Genomic DNA, 18284 nt, shown 5'->3' with positions numbered 1-18284 from the left:
TGTGTCAGCTGAACTCATGGAACTTATTACTAAGTATTAGTTAACAATACTAATCCTGAACACAGCTTCAACCTTATCAGTGAACTGAACCTTCCCTGGAAAAAAGCTAACGAAATAGTAAGTGCATTACGCAGTACTGGAGATTAAAAAATACGTGAGAAATGTTTGAATATTAGTCTGATGCCCTCAGCAATGTTGTGCTGACACCATTTCGCTCACATGAATCTGGATGAGTTGGCATTGCATTAGCTTAATACTTCGTCAATGCCTTAGATTTTTTTCACCATAGAAAACAGTAACCTAGAAGCTGTCTCTGATTTATTTGTAGCCTGCATAAAACACCTTCTAAAATCGATATTCTCTCTACTGATCAACACGTGGGGTTTCTGCAGCTGAGCAGCGAGCGATTCACTGTGTGTTCCCAGCAACACTTTTCAACTCTGTCCAGTGTTACACCTTACAGTGAGAATAACTCAGAATGATGCTAAGGCACTTTGTGTTATTTTTAATCTGGGATAATTCTAGTTTGAGCCATGTTATTTTAAATTATAAAATGATGGAATAAGACAAGGAGAAATTACAGTTACTGTAATTCTTTGAGAGTTGTACCTCTGCAAAATACCACAAGCGAGAGCTTCTACACCCTTATTCACTGCAGTCACTCCTGAGAAATTCACCAAGTTTGCACTGGTGTAAATGAGAGCAGAATTTGGCTCTGACTTATCTGTCACCTCTCATTTTCCACAATAGCAAGTCTAAAAAGCAGAGAGGACTTCAGAGTTCATATGGATACCATATGGTTCCCTTCCACCGTCACAAATAGAGGAGTAGCTAAGGAGAAAAATAATAAGTGGAAGTTAGATTCAGGTAAAGTTAGAAGCAATACTTCGGAGTAGTGTTATTCGGCCGTGCACAGCTACATTTTCATCACAAAGAATTAAAGAGCTATCTGTAAAACAGGCAGAGCGATGGCCTCAGGCTGAGTTTTGACAGGCAGTTGTTACAAATCATTATCACTCGGTGTTGATGCAATGCCAAGATACAAACACCACAATGTCAGGATGTCAATCCGTGGTTACTGTATGTTTCTCATTGCTTCAACACAATGCAGCTCCTTCCTTCCACTCGCTTCCTGGCTGCTTGAGAGCAAGTGAATTCTCGTCTCCCTATTCTGTTTTGGCATCTTCAAAGAACACACAGCGATCCTGACAGCTCGATTCATATGCCAGCTCCACCTGCTTTACGTTTGAGCTGTGTTCAAAAGCAGGAGCATAAAAAGAGCATCACAAAGGGATATCAAAGGGCTGAAATTATTATCACTTGCATTATATCAGAATTTGGACGGCAACCAAGTTCATATCCTTGTTTTCCTGGGAACAATAAATATTTGTATAGAGAAAGGAGTTTATAATGTAAACAGAAAGACAGCTAAGCACAGAGAGGAATGTAATCAAGACAACAAGAGGATTTGTAAACTTCAGGTTAATTGCATTAGAGTGGATTAGAAAAGGGAGAGGGAGTTTAAAAAATAGAAAGGAAAAGGGAGCGGCAAAATGTGAGAGAACTAGGCAAGGGTGACACACGTTCGGGAAGTGGGCAAGGCCACGCCGTCAGGCAATGATACATGGGCCCCAATCCTCATCCTGTTTGTATGTTTTTTTGGTTTTAACCTATTTCAGACAGAAATTCATTCCGTCATTCCCTCTTCCCTCTCAATATTCCACATTTTTTTCTTGTTTGTTAAATATTTTTGCTGCTAATTTCAGTATTTTTCAGACTTCTTAACTTCAGCAATAGCTTTTGTTTTACACTCGACCCACTGAACCATAGCCAGGCCCTTTGTAGGTTCATACACTACACAAGGAGCTGAGGACGTATCTGAGGTCTAATACATGAAAATGTTGGCAAAATAATCGCATCCAGATCTTGTAGTAGAATGAAGCATATTTACGACATGACTTATGAACATATCATTAGACAGACAGATCTGAAAAAGATGCTTGAGACATGACTACCATGCAGGTTAAAAATACATATATATATATATATATTCCCATTCCTTTTGTGACAGATGATTAAAAACTACTGCATTTAAGGGCTGGCTTCTTATGTATCATTTGAGTTTTGGCAGTGAGCACTCTTAGCCCTTGAAAACAAAGCTAACCTGGGAAATCTGTATCTTTGTAGGCAATGTTCATGTACAAAATATGAAGGTTGCATCAGACCCTGTGGTTCCTGCCAACAATTACTCCACTGAAAAAAGCACAAAAGAGAAGGCAAGAAAATTCCCAGTAAAAACGATGACACCAAAGAAAGTCTAGCCCTTTGTCTAGTTTTATTCTTTGAATCGCATTTTGTTGAAACCCAGCCAAAACCGATGAAGTCATTGTTTTGTTTTCTTTTTGAAATTAGCTTCAGGTTCTTTGTTTTTCCTCCACAATTTTCAGGCCACTTGTTAAGTAAAATCAAGATACCTGAGCTAGAAACCACCCTAGCCACAAGAGCCATATGGTCCATCAGCATTATAAATACAATAAATAAATGAACAGATTAGAGAGAAACTATGCAACTCAAGGTGAAGTATTATAGACCTAAAGTAGGCACAGTTCAGCCAAGATTTTCTGAATGGGATAAATGAGCTGGTTAAGAAGCGGATACCGGGACAATAATCTGATGAATACGTTGAACAAGAGTGAGCATTATGTGCATATCATAAAAGTTTATAATGGAATTAAACATGGGGAAATGTGTTACAAAGTAGTGTTTTTTCTTACTGTAGAAGAGTCACTCTGGCAAACATGTAAGTGACTTTTTGGCATATAAGAATGTGAAATTTATGGGGAAATGGCCCAAATAACTTGTTCTATGAATAGGACCCTAAAGGATTATCTTAAACACTTCCATATAGCGCACATCATAGCATTAGAATGTAACAGTATATACAAAAATGGAAATATTAAAAAAGAGGGGTTAAGAAAGACTGAAAATCTCATTGAACAGCATATAATGAATAGTTTATATAGTTTATTTCTCCAATGTCTCCATAAGAAAAGCTGAAAGCATACACACACAGTTTTAGGAAATCGTGCACCTGGCATCTCAGTTATGATAGAAAGATAAGCAAGCTAAACCTATGCCTTAATCCCAGCAATTATTTTGTTGCTAAGACCTTGAATTAATTTTTTGATTGAAATATCACTAATATTATTCTGGAACTATGCTTGAGTTCAATGAACTTACTACTATTCTATTACAAATCCAGATGAAACCAATTTTCTGGTAAAATGATTCTTGTTCTTTTCATTAGAATGACACACATATTAAGTTGTGCTTCATTTGTACTCCCCAATATAGATGTTAGTGTTGTAATGTATCATGTAGCAAAATTACATTTGCAGACAACTTTACACAGTGTATATATACTGAATGTCTCATGTGGTTAACAATAATACCTACTAATATGGAAAGAAACTAGTATAAACTCTTAATTTTCAAACTAAAATTTTACTCCAAAAGTGAGAAGAATTCATTAAAAATAACGCTTTGGGGAAAATGATACAATTTGAAACAAAACTGGCCTAGGTAGTCCCAGGTTTACATTAGGTGTAAACTCCCATTTCAAGGTTAAGTCAGGTCTGATGCTGGGTGTGAATTCAGTGACGCCAAATTCAAAGATTAACTGTATTAACAGTGGAAATCTCACGAAATATATTTTTCTCAGGAGTTCTCCATTATCTGATCCATACTCTAGGAAAAACCGTTCCTGAGAGATTCTGGCTGTATCTGAACTGAAATGGAAACCTGATCCCTTTCAGACATGCCCCAAAAGCAGAACTGTAAAGGCAGCTTCCTGTCTGGAAATTAACATTTGAATCATCATAAATTCAAACAGATTCACATGCAAGACGCTTGCCACTTATCGTTTTAAAATAAGTCCTAAAGTTAAAAAACAGGCCCCAGTGACTTCAGAAAAACTCCCTGGGAGTTCAGAAAGGATATGGTAATCATCTTAATTTTCTCTATGCTGAAGCAAAAAGTGCCTTCATTTCCATTACATTTTTACTGCATAATCCTTAAAACGAGCATTGCCCACAATTGCTCTTACATATCCTAAAAGCACGTAGACCTCTGCTTACAGCAGAAAATACGCCCAAGTGGATCTCATCTTTCTCCTTTTTCTGTACACTGGGTTGTTTTCTGGTCCTTTCGCCAGAAGAACAAGGTGTACTACGTTGACTTCCTTGTGCCGTTGGGTAGGAAGCTGCAGTGCCCAGGCTGGAGCAGAGGTATGTTACTGTATGCAATGCATACAACTAGATATCTAGTTAAGGAACGGAGCAAATAGATTTTACAGTTTGTTTACCGCTTACACACTGGCTGGCCGTAATTTACCTTATCACACAGCTTTAACGGATTATGGTATTTTTTGCACGTGGCATTTTTATTTAGGAGCTAAGGACGTTGTGCACAAAACTGCTAGGCCTTTTCTTCTGAAAGGGCAAGTGACAGGTTTTGCCTCCAGAATCTGATTTTTGCATGCACTGGGCCGGATTCATTAATCACTTCCACTAGCTTCTGCCAGCAGAAACTTAGGCTGTGAGCCGCTGTGGTGGAAAATCCATCCAACGCTGAGGAGTGGAGTGTTGGAGCAATTCAAGGTGCTAGCAAGCCTTGTTCTCGAGGAGGGCAGAAGCCAACTGGCACACGAGAAATGGTAGGTGTGGCAAACTGAAGAGTGGGAATGGCCAGTTCTCCCAGGAGATACACTGGTTCAACATATTTACTGGGCAACTTCCAGTGTCAGGCCTCCTAAGGAGAACATGTCATACTTCCCAGCTGCCTGCTGCTGGCAGGAATCACAGGGCTGGCAGTGACGTGAGTATCGCCTGCTCTTGCCTGGGTATAACTCAACCCAAGGGAACTGCAGGCCTCACCTTTTAAGGGGTATTTGTGTGAAAAATGCTGCCTTTCTCCCAGAGCCAGAAGCAGATTAATAAATTGCACTACAGTAAAAAAAAAAAAAAAAAAAAAGAAAAGATGCTTTAGTACTTTAATTACTTATCTACCTTCTCACTTTTCTGGGATGGGATTATACAAATGTCACACTGTACCGTAAGGTAACCCGTGCAAGGAGGTGACTGCTGACCATAAACCCTCCTGAATTATCGTGTTTGTACGCGTGGCCTGTCGATCAGTGGTATCGCGAAGTCCCGCATGAGCTGCACACCTTGAAGGGACTACAGCATCTGGGGTGAAAGGCAGCAGCTGTTCAAACAGCACAAAGCATCCCTACAAATCACTTGGGCACAAGTCGTGAAGTATGCTGTGTGAGACTGGTTTTCATAAAACGTGTCTGTAAAAATAAAATGTGATTGCATCACAGTAACAGCAACTGTATAGTCAAAACTCCAGCTTTACATTCAGTCACAGCAATCATCTATGCCAGTGTACCTGAATATACGTGCTTTTGCATAAAGATCTGGGCTTAGGCGAGCGGAGGGAATATAAGGAGCAATTATCCAATTCAAGTTTTGAAAGGGACACAGGCCATTAACCTCTTTGCTCATGTGAAGGGTGCCCCTGTATCACTAATGATCACAAATGATCAGGAGCTTGGTTTAATGTTTCATCTGAAAGACAGCACCCCCAGGAAAAGCACTTGCTAGTTTAAGATGAGAACTGATTCGTTAATCCTTCAAAATGTGTAACTCTTCTAATAAATGATATAAAACATTCTGAATCACAATTGGCACTATAATTTCAAAAGAAAACGTCCATTTGGGAAGCCTAAATTTGAGAGCTTGTGGTGTCATGCAGACTGGAATCTTTTAAAATGGTAATAATGATGGAAAGAAAATTATGCCCCATAAGGTTTTAAATGAGAAGCGGCATTTCTTAAACTTTAACACATTGTTTGAATAAGTAAAATAGGATTAAAGGCCAGACTCACATTACTACTGCAGGTTTTGTATCGAATATTCCGACCTTCACAATTCCTGAAAAACAGAGTAAAAATGGTTACACTGCATAACTCCAAAACACAACCCTGCCTGTCTTACAGCTAGTTATTCTCTTGAAAATTAGACTTCTATTGCTACTGCCCTACCATAATTCGGACTCAAAACACAAGGTTTAAATACAAAGGGGATCTGGGGACTCAACAGGTTACACTGCTGTCTCTCTTCAGCAAAGAACGGGTGGCTTTCCCTGTAAGCCCAATTTACTGCAAACCTTATGAAAAACACATTTATTTTGTGAAAAAGATTTCACAAAGCATCCCTAAGCCTGATCTATGCTGACCGCAGCAAAGCTACTTGTAATCCACGGGATGTAACCCAGAGGAAAAGAGGATCAGAAAAACTAAGCAATCCTTTAATCAAGCATAAGGCTAACGAGCATTAATTTTCCTTTCTCCTATTTTGTTTAGGAAAGAAAAAATAGCCTCAAACCTTTCCTTTCTCCCAAACCCCAATGCAATACTTTTGAAGAACAGCATGTAATTTTACTGACCCAAAGCCACAAGAGCAGAATTAATAATTTTAAATGAAATATCATTCTCGTGGACTGCGTGCATTTCTAAGGTCCCCAATGCATGTGAATCCTGAAACCCAGGCAATTCTGATCCTCAGCAAAGTCTGTTTTTAGTCGCTGAAATAACAGGCATATAATCAAGTCATGATTATTTATTGTGGTCTCATAAATATAGTGGGTGGGTTTCACGCTTTTTTTAGGGACACAGTTTGCCAAACTTCTGAATAACTGACGGGCACTTCTGCGCAGGGTAAGATACTCTTCTCCTTAAGAATGGCAAAATCAGGCCCTTGAATGAACTGAAAATGTATTTCAAATGACTTAACAGGAAATTATAATCAGCGATGTCTCCAAAAATCAGGAATAGCGTTTTGGAATAATCCCTTCATACCAAAAAGACCTGGCTTACACTGAAGAATGCATGAAATGTATAGCTGGCGATTTACAGCTCTTGAACTAAATTTTCCACTTTTTGCATGAAATTTGATTGCAAATATTAAAAAATTCTTTAAGATGTGTGAGGGATTGAAAAATACCATTTGAACAGGAAAAAGCCACGGATGCCTGGAGCAAGAGTTCAACCAGCTCAGCTGAAGGCACAACTCTCCAAGCTCAAGATATTACATGTCTCAAGTTTCCAAACTTTCACAAGAATGATTGCATCACAACATGCAGGTTAAAAATGTTTATGGTACCTACAAACGTGAAAACTTTGTTTCACAATTGCGCATTTCCTGGACATTACAACAACAATAAAACACAGAAAAAAATCCTCTTTTTTAAACTACACATTTGTTAAGTTATGGAAAACATATGTTTTTCACAGGGGAACACATTAAAAATATTAATAAAACCACAGTGGAATTTATATTGCTACAATTTATTGAGCTCGTTTCACAGTCCCTAACACACTGGTAGAATATCATGGCTTCTTGGTGGAAATATTACTTTTCTCAAAGATCTTTGTGCATTTAGCACTAAAAGAAACAGGCGGTATTTTAATCAATCATTTTTACCTACATATTTCATACAGTTTGCACTTAACTAGCGTATCACACTACAAGCATTCTTTAAGAAAAATTGACTTCCTGGGTGATAACTGCATTTACCTTAAAAAAAAACAACCTCAACAAAATAGAAATTTAAACATAATCAGCAGTTTTAAAAACATATAAGAAGAATTCAACTAAAGCAAGCAATTATGGACGCCAGCACAGATGCTGCTAAGCTGGTTGGGATCTTTTCTCGCCTGACGCCAGGCCTATTGCATTACTCATACTTTTAGGATTGTGGCAACAAGTCCTACATTAGTCCAGCTTTACTACTGAGGTAAATTGTTTTCACCGCGTACACTGTTCTCTTCAAGCTGCACTAAGGCTTACCCACGAAAACATATGGCCACCAGGACCACTGCATAGAGAGAACTGGCAGAGGAAAAGTTTCCTAGCAGAAAGCAGCATTTGCTCCATCTACGCGTGGAGTAAGTCACTCGGTTTTTGCTACAGGGAAGACACGGAGGAGCCTGCACTTGAACATTACTTGAAATAATGTTAATGCAGCTTGAAATAATTTGTATGCAGGTTAACCCACCATTCGCTTTGTATTACAGTTCTACCAGAGTTGAAGGCTAAGATATTTATCTAATATATTGCAAAAATATATTAAAAGCAGTATTTCATAACACTTGATCTGTACACAGCACTTGGTTCCAGAAGCAGAAGCAGCAACGCTTCTCTACAGAGAGCAGCAGAGGACAGGGAAATACGGCAGAGCCGCAGAAGAGTAAACACACGTAAGAGTAAACACTGTGCCTTACCTGCCATTTAAGCATCTCCTCAGTGAGTAGGAGGCTCCCCCCCCACAGGTCCGCGAGCAATCACTCCAGGCCCCCCAGGCATCCCAGGAGCCTTCCTTATCTTCATCAGAGCGGGTAATTCTGGACGTCTGAAAAAAAAAAAAAAACCAACCCAGAAGATGGAGAAGAGAAAGAAACCATATTGATTCATTTGGTATGCGTTTTACTGCTTGGCGTTAATAGTACTAAGTATATTAGTTTGCTGCTTATTTACAGTATCTCAAATTTATTTACTATTTTAATATATAATAATTACATGGGAAAGGAAGCGGAGGTCTTTCAAGATACAGTGTATTTGATACGTTGCCTTCTGCCAAAGGACTGCGATGTCCGAACAGGCTGTCATTCCCAACGCGCTGTGTGGGAAACTACACACCTGATCTCAAGCAGCAAGGCCAGGCGGCACGTTCTGAGCAGCCTGCTGGGCTTTCCAAAATCCTGACCAAAGGAGTTTCATATCCAGGACTAACGAGGGGACTAAAATACCTTTTTATCTCCTCAAATGTGCCTGCGCTAAACAGTAGCACAGAAATTAAGCACTTAAATCTTTACCAGAATTGCAATCAGGGAAGCAAACCAAGAATACAGCTTCATTACAAAAAGTGCTATTAATTTGAGAGAGATCAGGGAAAAATGCTTGAAAAGTGATTTTTAGGCTAATGCAACTAAACCCTAATATAAGCTTAAATTCACTTACACAGGCTTCAAAAACATTACTATATATACCATATTATATTCAAAAACATTATGATATATACCATAAATATAATAGTTACAGATTTGTCAGAAAACCCACAATTCTGCTTGACCCCTTAAAAAAGTAATTGTTCGCGTGCATTGCATCCTGTTTGAGAAAACTGTTATTTCCCAGAGAAAATTCTCAAAACGTTTTAGAACATAGTAGCTTAACACAGTAGTCCAATATTAAAAAGTAACATGAATCAAATTATTCAAAAATGTCCTGCTTTAAGAGAGTACATTTTGGTTTATGATTTTCTTCATGAAGAAAGCATAGGAAAACCAAATTCAGGATTTCCCCAAGTATTTCTTTGACTTCACTACAATTGTTCAGCAACTGTTCCATTTACAGCTTTCATACTTTCATTCCTCTGTCCCTGCAACCTTTAAAATTTCTCTCTTGAAAAAACACGCACAGGTTCTTATAACAAAACATCAAACATAATGATCCCCTGGGAGCTGTCAGACATATGATTTTAGAACCCTAAATTACACCTAGGCTGAGATGAAAACACTAATTTCTCTAATCACCCCAGTGACAGAGTTTGCACATAGCTGTTACGTTATTATGTTGGTAATAGTTTATTAACATCATCATGAAAGTCACATTATGCATAAAAATGAGGCAACGAGTCGTTTATCTCAGGTGACAGAGAATATTGACCGATATTTACTCTGCCCCAATATAATCACAAATGAGAGAACACGAAGAGTTCATCCAAGCTTTACTGAAACAACTATTTATACAGCCCATTTTTTATTCCCATTGACTTCAGAGGGCATCCAAGCAGACCTGAGATAGACAGAGGCACTACATTCACATTACTATTTTACCTTTGACAGCATTGGAAGTCATAACTTAATCAGAATCTTTACTGTGTTTCAGAATCTTTACTCCGCCTCTCAAAAAACAAGTGCACAGAAACACCTACCAAAGGGCTATCTGTCAGCAAATGTAAGGCAAAGAGATAAAAACATTACTAAATAAACTGCATCCAAGTAAACATTCAAGCCTTCGTAAGTGCCAAAAAATAAAATAAATGTTTAAAATGCTAACAAGGTTTTCATGAGTGACTAGATCCAGAGAAGTGCAAGAGATTAGTATGTTGTCCTAATACTAAACCAGATGAACACACTTTAATCCATGTTTTCTCTAAGAAATAACTTAAGTAAGGTCATGAGACCAAGATTTGGTCCTATTTTCTTCCAAAATCCCTCACGAAAGTGACTTAAATGCGAAGGATGTGCAATTCAAATCTTACGGTACAAGGGAGAAAAATATATGACTCTCCTTAAATTCAACAGTACAGTTAAAGTCAGCTCATCTTCAGCCGTGAAGAAAGGTGACCCACAAAAGCTACCCAGCTTGAAGGGAAAGTGTCAAACAATAAAAGCAAAGCTGCTTTCAAAATAGTGCCATACGAGCAATACGACTCAATACCATGCTGTGTAGGCAAAGGGATTTTCTCCTAAATATTACAGAAAAAAGAAAAAAAAAAAAAAATCACATGCCACAGAACTTGAAACTGGCCTGTTTCTGTGCATGAGCCGCTAGGCTTAGGATGCATTCACAGCACAGTTGTAAGTATAATGATTGAATAAGCATCATTTTAGAAACCCAAATGTCAAATAGTTAAACTTAGCTACCCGCAAGGAGAACTAAGGACTACTCAAACACATTTTAAAGGCATTAATAAGAGCAAGCAGATTTAGTATAATAGCACTACTCCCCATAGTTAAGCAGCTAACAGAAACGTCAGCAATTTCCAGACTTTTCCATCCCTTCCTCAAAAAACCTGAGCTTGTCAAAAAAATTTTGTTAATTAGAGGATATGTTATCTCCGTTTGGACACTAAACTGCAGAAGTTGGTCTAAACACGTCAGTGGCTCCTTAACTTTCTTGCTCCCCTAAGCTTACAAATTTTACAAACACTTACTGTAAAGCTTTAAAAGCGTACTTAGGCCAATCTACCATTCCAGAAACGATAGAGGCCAGCTCTGCCAAGATCCCCGAGAAATTTTCACGCTGGCGTTGGGTTTACTTTACATCAGAAGCCAACTCTGAAATGTCTGACACTGAAAATGGAATCAACTGCCTTCAATCTTGAACAAAAAAAGAGCTCAACACTTCCCTACAAATCACTCAGCACATGAAAATAAGTCAAGATGAACAAGAGAGTCACTTCTTTCAAATTTATGAGTGCAAAATTAAAGTTTGTCCTCTGTAACCCCAAGGCAAATGATTGGTTTTTAATATGTTGAGAAATGATTAAACTTATGCTATTAAAAAAGCAATACATGCCACTCTCTCTCTTTTAGAATAGCTAGCTTCTTTTGACAAAGCAGTGACAATGCCTAAAATAATCCTAACTTCATCATTGTATTAAAACCAGCCACGATATTAACAGACAGAATGTCATCTAAAGCCCTAAACAATGTCCAGTTGTTCACTTACCAAACTGCTTTGATAAGAGCCATTGTTCTGAACTGTATCTAATTAAAAAGCTGTAAAGACTAGAACGATCAAAGCAGACGCTTATGCCAACAAAGCCTTCTTCAGAGTCATTGACTAATTCTGTGCCCACAGTGTTGATTTAAACTCCAGCTAGTTCAAACTATTTGTCCCATGGGAAAGAGTTAAAAGCAGCTTGCACTGGCTTAGTAATTTACTAGCAAAATAATATTGATTTACTAGCTGTCTGGTTTCATAAACTCTACATATTACGTTTGTCTACACCATGGTACCAAACTGAAGTAAAATAAAGAAAAGATCATCAACATTATGATTTAAACCAACAAAACCTTGGAAGCTCATTTAGGAATTAAATCAAGAGCTAATTGCAATTGGACACAAAAGGGTATTATTGTACCTCAGGATTGCATTTGTGGTTTGCTGCTTAACTTCAATTTTTCGTGTTTTTATTGTCTTCAGTCATAATTCTAATATGGTTCAGGAGTGAAGCTTTGCTGAACCATATTAAAATGGAAGTGTTTTTCCTTCAGTTGTTTAATTTTGCAACAGATGAAGTGCAATATGTACATTAAGCATATTCATTGGGAAAATATGTATGTACCTACACATACAGACATGTGTGCATACCTGCACATGTGCACCCATGACGTAACATGATAAAGTAGAGCCACAAGTGCTGTAGTGAATCTAGATAAAATAACTTAAACCAGCTATAAACACAACCTAGATGATTTCCTGCTCTTTACGTAGAAATGGATGGCAAAAGGCACCACGCTTCCACTGGATCCAGCTACGCTAGCAGGAGTCGTACCCACTCCAAAAGCCTCGCATGTGAACGCGGGGTCAGATGCAAGCGTTGCATTCAAAGCAATATTTAAGAACCTATACACTGTTCTCTGCAGAGGTCAATCCACTTTATATAACAAAGGCAGTTTCAAAATATTTCATCCCAATCTATGTAGCCAATCTATAATTCATTTTGAAAGTTTAAGAAAAAAAAAAAAAAAAAGAGTAAGACATAACACTGCGCATGGGCCTGGGCAAGGATCACTTGAATCAGGGGATGGGGAAAATAAACTACACTTGGTGACATGGGCAGAGTCTCAAAGACTGAGATGACAATATGCCAAGGTTTCCTCAAGGCCTGAGGCCCAGCAACGTGCAATCTGAGTCTCTGCTGACAACCCTCAACTGACAGAGACAGCCTTGTACACGGAGAGTTTTACTGAAAGTGTGGCACTGGTAGATTTGGACAGGGAGGAAAATGTTAGTGCCAGTTTCCCGTCTTCTGTCCAGGGCTCTGTTTTGCTTCTGTCACATATGGGCACATACTGTAACACCATGTTCTGCAAATTATTTGTGTGCGTGTGTTTTCAGGCCGTACTTGCCTTGCAGTGCACGCCTCAAAGTAACCGAGTATAGCAGAAGTGGGCACTGAGGTAAAATAAATGAAATCCAGATGTTACCATGGCTGATCATTAATCTAAAACAAGGGGATTTTTACTGTCACTTGTAACACCCAGTAAATAACAACAGCTACATTGACACACATTACAAAAATCAAACACAGTGCTGTTATATGGAGAAAAACGATTATTTGGCCAAACTTTTGTTTGGCTGTTATGAAGGATGACATAATTGTCTTGAATTTGGTCATGCAGACTTCAAAGGAGATGTGGTGCCAGAGAATGAAGGTCAGTTTATGCAGTTTTATTATTATTCAGACATCCATTACATAAGGCTTGGATATGTAAATGTTTAGCATTCAGTGTAACAAAGATTTAGCTTCTCAACAGAAATACTCCGATACCTTAAATGTTTGTTTTCCAGAGGTTTTTTTTAGCATACATTTTTGCTTTAAATACAAACGCAAGCCAAGTGCATAGCATTTGACACATGAGAATTATTGCAACAGAGTGTGTAATGAAAGCAACGTAGAGACCCAACACTCAGATTTATCTGCAAGACCCCCATGTGACAGTGCCTCTGCCCAAGTGACGTATCACAACACAAACTGCCCCAAATTCTGCCCCGTGACGTGCCCCTGAGCACTTCCCCACAGCAGAGTGCCCAGCTCTGCCCGGTTCTAGAAGACATTCAGTGCACCTTCTGGGCAGCATCTACCAATGCAGACCATGCCTAGGGCCGGTCGGGTTTATAAAATGCTCTACTAAAACAGGTTAGAGTGATGTGGCTCACAAAATAAGACTTTGTCATAACAAGTAAGGATTAGTTATGCAGGAATGTATACCAATATGTCTGCTACTATGCGGACGTCAGTGCAGCTCTCTGGGTGACTGCTCTTTGTTTTTTCTCATGGCTTCTTATCGAAGTGGTTTGTATTAATTCAAAAAGGCATGCCAAACTCCAGAAGAGAATCCCCATAAGGAGGTACATTGGCACAGCTATATCATATTGCTATTTAATAACACATTGCATATAACTAAATTTCTCCGTGCAGAAATTAGATTCTTCAGATTAAATTCATCCAAGTGAAAAAACCTATTGAAGGGTATAAACACCACTTCAGTCCCACTGAAGGCCTAAATTAAGCAATACCCAAAGCTCAGTACTGGCCCTTCTCCCAGGAGTGAATTTCATCCTTGATGGTATTTTGAACAGAGATGAAGCATTTCCTTTTTATTGCTTCTTCCCACTCTCACAACCCATAAATACTATTAACACTATCCTGACTTTCAGAGTCTTCCAAAGCACAAGGTTACGTCGCTGTTCACTAACCTCCATGCGCAGCGCTGCACTATGCCACCTTCTTCTCCTCATACCTACAACAGCTCCAAACAGAGGTAGTGCAAGGAATTATGGCACTGAAGGGAAAATATCCTGCCTGAGTAGCTCTGTGATGCATTTCCCAGATTCCTCTTTCCAGACACTATACTTGGTGGAAAAGGTATCAAATTGCACTGTTGACTGTATCCGTGAGCGGAGTGCAGAACTGAAAGAACAAGTATTTACCTGCAGATAATCACTGGATATGCTATTCAGCCTCAGAACTCCATCCTTCACTTTTAACTCTGGCTGTTATGTCTATGGCTTTGCGACAAACGAGACTCGAAATCTCTTTCCCTGTTAAGGTCGCATACAAAAATGATTTACACCTCTATTTTGTACAGTCTAAGTAAGGTGTAGAATGCGTATTACAGATTTAGGAAAAGCTATTTCAGTTGTAGCAGAAACTAAATAGAAGAACAGTCAAAACTTATTTCCAGACAAATAAGAATTATTAATGAGATCTTGCGTTACCTGATTTTAGCAGAAAAACTTCCACTTGTTTCATTATGACAGATTTCAAGACGTTTCCTGATATATTTCTACTATTGCTGGGCGCCTTTTATATTACCTAGTTGTGCACTGTATATATCATTAAGTTTAATAAATCTTTTACTTATAGGTACAAAAGTAAATGGTATATTTTTCTGTATGTTAAAAAGGACATATCTGGAATTATAAAATCCTGGAGAAAAAACAATGCATCATTATTTCAGACTGATGAAAAACACCTGGGAGTAAACGTAGCTATTTTAAGCAGATGTTTAGAAGTAATAAGCTTTAATATTAGTAACGCCATGTCAGTCACATTCACTATTCCTTGCACTTGGCCTTGCCACTGTGTAGGGGTGTCCACGCACTAGGAACTGACTGCAAAATGGAATCTGGTAAGAAAAAGAGCATTTCAGAAACACAAGCTGGCAAAGCTCAGTGACAGACCAGGACAATCACCAGCAAGGAATCAGCCAAAAGGCAAATGATGGACGTGCTCAGCTACATGAAGGAATACATCTGGGGGCTCAGATGTAGTTTAGAGCTCTCGGTGTTGAATTCTGCAATATATTTTCATTCTACAGCAGTTTTGAATAAATTCAAATTTGAGTTTTGGAAAATAAAACATGCAAGAGAGTCACACACAGGAAATATTTACGGCGTAATTCATTTTGATACTAAACTGAAGGCGAATCCCAGCATGTTTTTCAGTATTATACTGCATCCAGATTTTCCATTGTCAGTGCGTTGCAAAATTTCATATTGACAACACAGGCCTGCACTGCAGGAGTTGTCAGGACAAAGCTGGAGGTTTTGGCAGGTGGAGCAGGGATACTTGAGGCTTTTGGCATCCAGGAAGGGATGAAATGTTGCTTGGCTGTTTGGCACCTACGAGCTAGCTGAGGCTTTTGGCACTGAAAAGAGTCTGTATCACCTCCTTTCTTCTTTGTGAGCAGTAACAGAGGGAACATGGAATTTGTGGGCATGGAGAAGGAATCGTGGTTCCCGCCCTAACAACTCCATGCAGAAAGCAACTGCATTAGTACACCCAGCTCCTGCGGTTATTTCTGCAGCTAACAGCAGCCAAGGACAGCACCTACATGTTCCTGCTAAAAGGGATCAGCACTGAAGTAGTTAAAGCATAATTTAGTTCCTATTCTTAAATTTCTGAGTTAACTACATAGTTCAGATGAGTTTATAAAGAAAAAAAACAACAAAAAAACCCCCAAACAAACCCACACAAATTCTAGTTTTACTCACGGCTGACAGGTTGTGATGACCTACACTCAAGTCCCAGGGTACATTTTTATTATATTACTGTCTTTTAAGGAGGAGCACTTGCCTCTGTCCTCTCCTCTGGACAACAGCAATCTGCTTTATTTTCTTGGGTGATACTCCATAAATTACTATTTTGACAGATAAACGTTTAGCAAAGAAAGAAGTCCTTTTTAAAACCCTGATAAGCATGTTCCCGCAAATACACATCACTGGCAGCGCGCCTGATAATCCAGACTTAGTCGCCCAGGTTTTCATTCATGCTTGCCCAACTAGAGCCATACAAGCCCTGTACCTGCCTTATCTACAATGGTAAATATTATTCCACATTCAACGGTATTAGAGCACGAGAAGGTCTTGGGGCCTGAGAACAGGGAGGAAGGCTAATAACCAACTTTGGTGATATCCAAACAGTAAGGCAAGAATCCCATGCTTCTCTAAGGCTTTTAGGTCCTATCATACAGGACAGCTTACTGGGATATAAAGTACGAAAAACTTCTCCCTGAATTTCCAGCATTTCATCGTCGTCCAAGATTTGAAAGTACGTGTGAGGACGTAGCTGGAAATATATAAATTTCAACTCTCAAAACATATCCATTCCCCTGAATCTGCCCCATCTGAAATGGAAACTACACTGAGAAATACTTAGCATCACTCCAATTCTCTCCATTTCTAAGTGGTCTGGAGAATTATAACTTAAAGATTTGCACGTGTAGCTGGCAAACAACTCAAAAGCCACAGACCTTGGGAAACGCACAGAGGTTCTGAAAGGGAACATAACCAAGAAAGCAATATAAATTGTAGCACTTTTTGCCCGCTTTCTCAGTAGCCAGCCTGAGGCAAACACTTGCCAGGGCTTGGAAGAGAGATAAAGGCAGAATTTTAAAATAAGCAAAAAAGGAGGAATGGGATGCTTTAAAAAGTTTATAAGAAACATGATATTCCTTTTTAGAATATCATTGATTATATTAACATTCCCAATGAAGAACTTAAAAGTTATTTCCTAATAAGCATAAAAATAATTTTTAAATTATAATCAATTACACAATATTCTCCACAATATGGTATTAAATACACAGTCCTTGCATTTGGTTGCGCAAAGAAATCTTGTCACAGACATAAGAACATTTTCATTTTCACGTGAGAAATGCAACACGCAGTCTTAATGCATTTTGACCGCAGCTTTTAAGGCTCCGTACTGTTATGCCCATTTCACAGGTGAGAACCTGACCTTAGGAAGGGGGAGGATAAGGTGCATTATGTGAGTCACGCAGCTGAGAATTACATCTCAGTCTCCAAAGTCGGATTTTAGTGCCCCTTATTGAGCTCTTCTGCCTCCTATTTTGCAACTGCAAACATCGCCCTTTTTACTATGCGTATCTACAGTAGGTACAAAGCATGAAGGGGACAACAATCTTTAGGCCATTTTGATACGTTAATTATCTCTGGGCCTACTTATAAATCTGCATTAACAACATTCCATATATTTCCTGGAGTCCATAAAAGTAGTAAGAATTCATACAAGCTTTACTGAATGCTTATTCAAAATTTGCACCTGGATACACTGGGTTTTTCCACCTTCACGCTGCACACCACATGTTCCTCATCCAGCACAAACAGCGCGGCGGGTCAGCCAGAGTCCAATGTGCAGAATTCCTCAGGTGCATAATAGAAAAAGAGATTCCAATTTCTGGGAAATATATCTGGCATTATTTTTTTGAATTACCTTATTAAATATATTTGCAAACATCCAAATAAAGGCTTTTAAATACTTTACCATGCAATTTTTAAAACTGGTCTCAAAAGTTAAAAGGTGCATCACTTCAGCACATGCAGTGGAAAGAGAAGAGCAATATTGATAAAAGGATGAGCATTGTGCCTGTGACAAAGCAGAGGATCTCCATCAGCTTCCAAAGATCACACAGTGGCACATTGGTGCCAGACCTTTCCTGTTGAGGCTTATTTTTAAGATTTTGGGGTTTTTTCTATACGAAATTGCAATCAGACTTCGGAGATGATGTATTTTTGAATGCTTTTAAATCATGCTTTCCTTCTAAAAAAAACAGTACAAAACGAAACAAAAAACCCAAAACATTTCTCCTAAGGGTCAGCTACCTATCCCAGACTCCTCTC

At 38.7% G+C, this 18284-nt stretch overlaps 1 protein-coding gene across 7 annotated transcripts in view; it reads right to left on the bottom strand.

Annotated features, from left to right (window-relative positions):
- The window catches only part of ADAMTSL3 (ADAMTS like 3), a 188306-nt gene that overhangs the window by 94292 nt on the left and 75730 nt on the right, over positions 1-18284 (bottom strand). For all 7 annotated transcript variants that reach the window (XR_010072614.1, XM_063347175.1, XM_063347173.1 and 4 more), the window contains exons 4-5: positions 8348-8475; positions 5951-5996 (exon numbers count right to left, since the gene is read on the bottom strand). Coding sequence is in view for 6 of the 7 variants with exons in the window: in XM_063347175.1 (XP_063203245.1) it covers positions 5951-5996; positions 8348-8475 (174 nt within the window). In the remaining variant the exon portion in view is untranslated. The remainder of the gene's footprint in view (positions 1-5950; positions 5997-8347; positions 8476-18284) is intronic.

This window comes from Chroicocephalus ridibundus, chromosome 9 (assembly GCF_963924245.1).
Source record: "Chroicocephalus ridibundus chromosome 9, bChrRid1.1, whole genome shotgun sequence".
In the NCBI taxonomy this organism is placed as follows: domain Eukaryota; kingdom Metazoa; phylum Chordata; class Aves; order Charadriiformes; family Laridae; genus Chroicocephalus; species Chroicocephalus ridibundus.
This window is presented reverse-complemented; position numbering and strand designations above follow the sequence as displayed.